We start from the raw sequence: 7,462 nt of genomic DNA, 5'->3' as shown, positions 1-7,462 counted from the left end.
AACCCCATTCTAGTAAAAAAGGCTAATAGTAAATGGTGCATGTGCGTCGAGTACACCGACTTGAACCGAGTTTGCCCAAAAGACTGCTTCCCACTCCCCATGATCGACCGTCTGGTGGATGCGACCTCAAGGCATGAGTTATTGAGTTTTCTAGACGCCTATTCGGGCTACAACCAGATCAAGATGGACCTAACTAATGAAGAAAATACTGCCTTTATAACCGAGCTCAGCCTGTATTGTTACAAGGTCATGCCCTTTAGGCTAAAAAATGTCGGGGCAACCTTTCAAAGACTTGTAAATAAATTGTTTGAGCCATTGATTGGCAAAAAAATAGAATGTTATGTAGACAACATGGTCATCAAAACCCAATTTTTGCATGATTTAATACAAGACTTACATTCAGTTTTTGAAAATTTGCGTAAATTTAACATGAAATTGAACCCAAATAAGTGTGTCTCCGATGTCACATCGAGTAAATTCCTAGGGTACATCGTCAACCGGCATGGCATTGAAGCCAACCTGGATAAAATAAAGGCCATCCTAGACATGAGACCACCCCAGAAACTGAAGGAGGTTCAGAGGTTGAACGGCTGGATAGCTGCTCTGAGCCGCTTCATGTCCAAGTCGGTAGACCGCTGCCTACCTTTCTTTAAAGCAATTAAAAGCAAAGGTTTTGAATGGACCAAAAAGTGCTAGCTCGCATTTGGCGAGCTCAAAAAGTACCTCGCTAGTATACCGGTCTTAACCGGCCCGAGGAGGGCGATGTTTTAGAGTTGTACCTCTCGGCAAGTGACGAGGTGGTCAGCTCGGTACTGATAAAAGAGGTAGATCGGAGATCGGGTCCAACGACCTATCTACTATGTTAGTAAAGTGTTGCAAGGAGCAGAGACGAGATATCCAGAGATAGAAAAGTTGGCCTATGCACTAGTTATTGCAGCCCGAAAGCTTCGTCCGTACTTCCAAGCTCACATTGTCATCGTCCTCACCAACAAACTTCTGAGGCAAGTTCTGCTCAAGCTTGAGGTCTCCAATAGACTGACGAAGTTTGCCGTTGAGCTCAGCGAGTACGACTTCAGTACAAGCCGTCAACTGCTATCAAGGCCCAAGCCTTAGCAGACCATCGCGGAATGCACTTTCAGCTCCGAAGTCCCCAGGCCGATCGAGCACGAGGCCCCTAGCTCGAGCAAGCCCAAAGTTCCCAGGCCGGTTGAGCTCGAGCACCGTGAGGTTGCAACCAGTGTGGCATCTCTCCTAGTTAGGCCAAGCACAAACTGGGAGGAGGAGCCTTGAATCCTTCACGTAGATGGCTCGTCAAAACAGCAGAGCAGCGAAGCCGAAATCGTTCTGTACGGCCTAAGCGGCACAAAACTGGAGTACGCACTACGCTATGACTTCGCAGCATCCAACAATGAAGCGGAGTACGAGGCGTTGATAGTCGGGTTGGCTCTAGCCAAGCATATCGTCATCTGCAGCGATTCCCAGCTCGTGGTCAATCAAGTCACAAGCGAATACGAAGCTCGCGAACCAGCCATGATCGCCTATTTAGCCAAAGTAAGAGAGGCTCTACTCAACTTCCAGTCACATTTCATCAAGCAAAATCCCGAGATCGGAGAACGTTGAGGCCGATGCCCTATCTCGGTTAGCCAGCACTAGTGATGATACCATGAGAACCGTGTACATAGGGAACCTGCCTCGGCCTAACATTCTTGGGGGGCAGAGGAGGTTGGTCCTGTCGTTCAAGCAGAGTCGAGCTAGATTGATCCGCTCGTGAGCTTCCTGCACGGGACCCTCCCTGCAGACCGCAATGCCGCTAGAAGGGTAGAGCGTCAGGCGGCCAAATATGTCATGATAGACAAACGACTGTTCCGAAGATCTTACACGCTCCCCTACCTGCGCTGATTGCGACCTTCCGAAGTCGAGCTCATGCTCCGCGATACTCATGAAAGCCTGTGCGGCAGACACTTGGGGGGCAGGGCTCTCGCCCAAAAAGCGCTACGACAGGGGTACTACTGGCCAACAATGAAAGCAGATGCGAACGAACTCGTCAGAAAATGTGACAAATGCTAGAAGTATGCCAATATCCACCATCAACCTGCCGCCGACCTGAAGTATCTCACCAGCCCGTGGCCTTTCGCACAGTGGGGGATCGATATACTCGGACCGTTTCCACCAGCGACAGGCCAGAGGAGGTTTTTAGTGGTAGCAGTTGATTGTTTCACTAAGTGGGTAGAAGCTGAACCTCTCGTAACAATCACAGCTTGGAACGTGCAAAACTTCTTTTGGAAAAGTATAGTGTGCCCCGCTTCAGGTTACCTCGGGTACTGATCTCTGACAACGGTAAGCAATTTAAGGACATTAAATTCCATAACTGGTGCTATTCTAAAATAGCACACCAGTTCATCTTCCACCCACTTCGTGAAGCAGTCTACAGCCATGACTAAGAACTTCCTCTGTCTGGTTGCCGGCGGAAATTGACCGAGGATACCGATTCCCCATTACGCGAAGGGCCATGAGCTTGTAAGATATTTCAAATCGGTAGCATGTTGATGGAGGATGTTGGCATACCTCTGACATCTATTGCATTTCTTGATGAGTTTGAGTGCATTTGCTTTCATTGCGGGCCAATAGTAGCCCTACCTTAATGTTTTTTTAGCAAGGGCCCTACCCTCTAGGTGCCCTTCACATAGACCTTCATGGATAGAAGTACAAGCTCAACTTTTGTGGGTCGCAAGCAATGCAAGTAGGGGAGCATGAATGGTCTTCTGTACAGCCATCTATCTATGAGGACGTACTTGGCTGATTGACGCTCTATCCTTTGAGTTGCATTGCGTTCCATAGGTAGGATCTCGTGGAGCAGATAATCAACGAGCATTCAATCCAGCTCGGTTCTGCTTGCAACATGGGAGCAGCCTCTTCTGTCCCCTTGAGAATGATAGGCCAAGGTAGGTCCTCTATATACACAGTCTCCATAGTGTTGTCGGTCATGCTTGCTAGTCATGACAGAGTGTCGGCCTCGGCATTCTCAGACGAGCCGAAGTTCGGTATGATCTCTCTCATTTTGGTTATGTAGGCTGCCATAGTCGAGTCACGAGCTTTGTAATCACCATTGACTTGGTACTATCAGTTGAGAGTCACTACATACGATGAGGTGCTTCGTTCCCATATCTTTTGCTAACTTGAGCCCGACAATTAGTGCCTCATACTCCGCCTCGTTGTTCGATGCCTTGAATCCAAACCAGAAAACATACTCCAACATCATCTCGCTCGGGCCGCACAATATCAGTCTCATGCTGCTTACTCGCTGGTTGGACGAGCCATCGACATGGAGGATACAGGGCTCCTCATCCAGGTCAGTACTAGTACAATCGGGACCGGTGTTGCACTGGTTGATGCCTTCGACATGCGAGTGGGCTCAGTCAGTTCAGGAGTCAGTGCACTAAACGTGCATTTTGCCATGAAGTCTACCAAGACTTGGGCTTTGCTCACTGGTCGTGACTCGAACCAGATGTCATACTCGCCAAGTTCGATGGGTCATTTCCTCAATCTCCTGGATACATCGGGCTTAAGTAGGATGTGCCTTAAAGGTATCTCCGTAAGGATGATGATGTTATGGGCTTGGAAGTATGAGCGTAATTTTCGAGTTGCTACTACTAAAGTGTATGCCAACTTCTCGATGGCGGAGTATCTGGTCTCTGCATCCTGCAGTACCTTACTTACATAGTAGACGAGCCGTTGAAACCAATATACCTCCCTAATTAGTACCGAGCTGACAACCTCGTCACTCGCGGAGGAGTACAACTTCAAAATATCTCCTTCCTCAGGTCGGGTTAAAATTGGGGTGGTACTTAGATACCTTTTGATATCGTCAAACGCGAGTTGGCATTTTTCAGTCCACTCGAAAGTCTCATTCTTTTTAATTGCATTAAAGAAGGGAATGCATCGACCTGCCGACTTAGACATGAAACGACTTAGGGATGCTACCCAGTCAGTCAGCCTCTGGACTTTATTTATTTTTTTGAGGTGGTCTCATATCTACAACTACTTTTACTTTTTTTGGGCTGGTTTCGATACCATGTCGGTTGACTATGTAGTCTAAAAATTTTCCCGAAGTGACTTCGAAGACACACTTATTCAGATTTAATTTCATATTATGTTTTTGCAAAATTTGAAAAACAACGTCTAAGTCGTTAATTAAAGATTCAAAGAATTTAGTCTTCACGATCATGTCGTCAACATAACACTCCACTTTATTGCCAATCAAAGTCTCAAAAATCTTATTTACAAGTCACTGGAAGGTTGTCTCAGCGTTTTCCAAACCAAAGGGCATAACTTTATAGCAATATAGCCCTAGTTCGGTTACAAAAGCAGTTTTGTCTTGGTCAATTGTATCCATCCTAATCTAATTATAGCCGGAGTAGGCATCCATGAAACTCAACAACTCATGCCCTGATATTGCATCTACTAGGCAGTCTATTCTAGGTAGGGGGAAGTAATCCATTGGCAGACTCTGTTCAAGTCGGTGTATTCGACACACATGGGCCACTTGCCATTGGCTTTTTTTACGAGTACTAGGTTTGTAACCCTGCTCGGGTAATGAACCTCCCTGATGAAATATGCAGTGAGGAGCTTCCCGACCTCCTCATTAACTACCCTCCACTGTTACAGGGTGAGGTTGCATTTTTTTTGTCGAAGTAGCCTAACTAAAGGGTCCACATTCATTTTGTGAGTTATGACATAAGGGTTAATTTTGAGCATTTCTTCCGTGGACCAGGCAAAAACGACTAAATTGTTGATTTTGGAGCGGTTCGCTTACGAGTGCACCGATTTGGAGAGTCGGATGGATGGCCCGTTTGAATGGTTCGATCGTCCAGTTCGAATGGATGGCCCATTCTTACAAAAAATAAAAAAATGGGCAAAAACCATTGGTCAGGTTGACAGGTCGTTGGTTCGATCACCCTGGTCAATGGGTAACTGACCGATTCGACAGTTTTTTGCTAGGGACTGAGATTGGGGTAAAATGGAACCGATTGCTTGGACGGTTCCCAGGCCGAATGGTTCGACCGTCTAACCATCCGAGTCAATGATAGTTCAAAAATCCTGGTTTTTTATGCTTTTGGATTTTCACTATTAAAAGGTTTTTTCTATTTTGAGCTTTATTCGAGAGTATGCAGTTTGATGAAGATATGTTCATTTTTTTTCATTTTTTGTTTTTTTTTGGGTCTTCTTCTTTAAGATCCTCCAAAATTGTCAAGTGCTTACCACCATTTCATTTATTCTCTTTTGTTTTTTCTTTGGGTTTTTTTGTGTAATGTTTTTTTTTTCTTAGATATGCTCTGTCTGTTTCTTTGGTTGCGTATGTGTTTAGCTCAGCCTCAAAGCGGAACTCTGGATTTGATTTTCTGATTTTTTTCATTGTGTTTTCCAGTTTGGTGGATTTACCACCATTTTTTCTGTGCTTAAGGTCACTTTAGATTTATCTTTCAAGGTTTTGGAATCCCTCGCAATGTCCACATTTCCCATAACTATGATTACAAAGTTATTTTTATTTAAATATATAAAAAATGGCCAAAAAATGAAACCATAATGGCCATGGGTTTCCAGGTCAACGGTTCGACCATCCACAGGGTTCCATTCCTTTCTCTCTCATTGCTCCGTTCGGACCGGTCTTTTACGTAGTAGACCGGGGCCGGATCACCAATTCGACCAAAGCGACCCGAAGTAGCCCTAGACTCCATTGCCGCCGCCCATTCCCGGCAACAAAACTGCTTTCGAAACACAGAGCTGTCCAACCCTAGGATGAATAACAGAATAAGCGTCGAAGCTTGTTAAACTCTAGCTCTCCTGCACTGGACCTGAAATATTCTCTTTCTCTCCCTGCAAAACAGCAAAAAAGATGGCTCACGTTACAGAGGTTTCCCTCATTCCATCTCTCTCTCTCTCTCTCCACAATTTGAAGTTTACGGAATTTTGATTTGTTCATCACTTTGATGCCAAACTTATTTATAGTTAGTTTACTTATTGAATTTATTTGACACGAGGAGAGCGTTATTCAGCTGATGCTATTTCAAATTCCGCACTTTTGTATTATGACCATTTTCATTGAAGTTCAGTTCAGATTCTATTCATGGGTCCGAAGAGAAGATTTTCTTTTTATTTTTTCCAGTCGTGTTATTTGAATTTACTGGGATTTTGAGAACAGGGGTTGCAACGAAATTTACTTTGGAAGAAAGAGAAACATCCGCATTGAGCTTATATTTGGTGTTTTTATTGCCTTTTAGTCTATTTGTACATTTGCTACCGTTTTTTCTAATACTGGGTTTTGGTGCAGGGGGCGACAGAACATGTGGAGGCAGTTCGCTTTAGCTTCTTAACAGATGAAGAAGTGAGGAACCTCAGTTTCAAGAAGATTACAAATCCGACTATATTCGATAACGTAGAGAGACCACTGCCTGGTGGTCTGTACGATCCAGCATTGGGTCCATTGGACGACAGGACACCGTAAGTTTCTGCAAACATTTGTTTATTTCATTTACTGTCTCTCATGGTATTCGTTTGTAGACAACTTTATGGGAAAGCTCTGTTTGAGGAATCTGGGCTCTTGAGTCCTTGAGTATGGGTCATGTTAAGACTCTTGAAAACACGTCTGGAATTAGAGCTCACGACTCAAAATGAATTTGACCATGTTATGACAAAGTGTGATTGGGAAGAGCTTAAGCCAGAATGTCATCTCTTGAGGGTCACAAGTTACAATATATTGAAACAAACAAAAGGGGATATTTCAAACACGACTTCACTGGCTAACTGAAACTAACATTGATCTTATCATATTATCTGGTCAAATTCATTAATTCTAAAACACTGGTCAAACTCATTAGTTCTTAAACTTGAGGGACATACAAGTCCCCCCTCCTCTATGTGATTAGAAAGAAATATTGATTCCTTCATGGTGATAGATCTTAGGTGTTGCTCACTTATTGGCCCCTCAAGTCAGGAGTTAATTTCAAGAATATTGTTCTGTTCAGCAAGGGTTACACTAACTTTCATGGAGGCTGTTTCAATATCCTCGCTTTTTTTTGATGAATAGTTTCAATATCCTCGCTTGTAGAGAGATATAATGTATTTGGTTTTGTTGTTGTTCTTTTAGGAGGGTGTTGGAGTTTATAGGGGTATATTTGAAATGTTGATAAACTTTTGGGGACTATTAAGTATTTAGGGGAGGAAGAGGGTTTGAGGAGGGATTGAAACCAGGCATTGCTGATGGTATTGGTCTATTCCCAATATATACTAAGAAAAGTGGTAGCAGGTGTTGGTCCATTTCTTAAACGATTAGAAGTATTGGTTCATCTTCAACTAGAATAGGAAGTGCTAGAAACTATAACCAAAGGCCCAAAACAACAACCAAGAAGAGACCAGCAAATTATGATAATTTTGTCCATGGGGATGGGGCAGTAAAGACCTTAAA

At 43.9% G+C, this 7,462-nt stretch overlaps 1 protein-coding gene across 1 annotated transcript in view; it reads left to right on the top strand.

The window, feature by feature from the left end:
• The first annotated feature begins 5,751 nt into the window (after positions 1–5,751).
• The window catches only part of NRPA1 (nuclear RNA polymerase A1), a 74,973-nt gene continuing 73,262 nt past the window's right edge, over positions 5,752–7,462 (top strand). The window contains exons 1-2 of the mRNA XM_010253602.3: positions 5,752–5,911; positions 6,329–6,498. Of these exons, the coding sequence (XP_010251904.1) occupies positions 5,894–5,911; positions 6,329–6,498 (188 nt within the window). The 5' untranslated portion in view covers positions 5,752–5,893. The remainder of the gene's footprint in view (positions 5,912–6,328; positions 6,499–7,462) is intronic.

Source organism: Nelumbo nucifera, chromosome 7, assembly GCF_055504915.1.
Source record: "Nelumbo nucifera cultivar China Antique chromosome 7, China Antique-T2T, whole genome shotgun sequence".
In the NCBI taxonomy this organism is placed as follows: domain Eukaryota; kingdom Viridiplantae; phylum Streptophyta; class Magnoliopsida; order Proteales; family Nelumbonaceae; genus Nelumbo; species Nelumbo nucifera.
The sequence above is the reverse complement of the archived record's forward strand: the minus strand, read 5'-3'. Positions and strand labels throughout refer to the sequence as shown.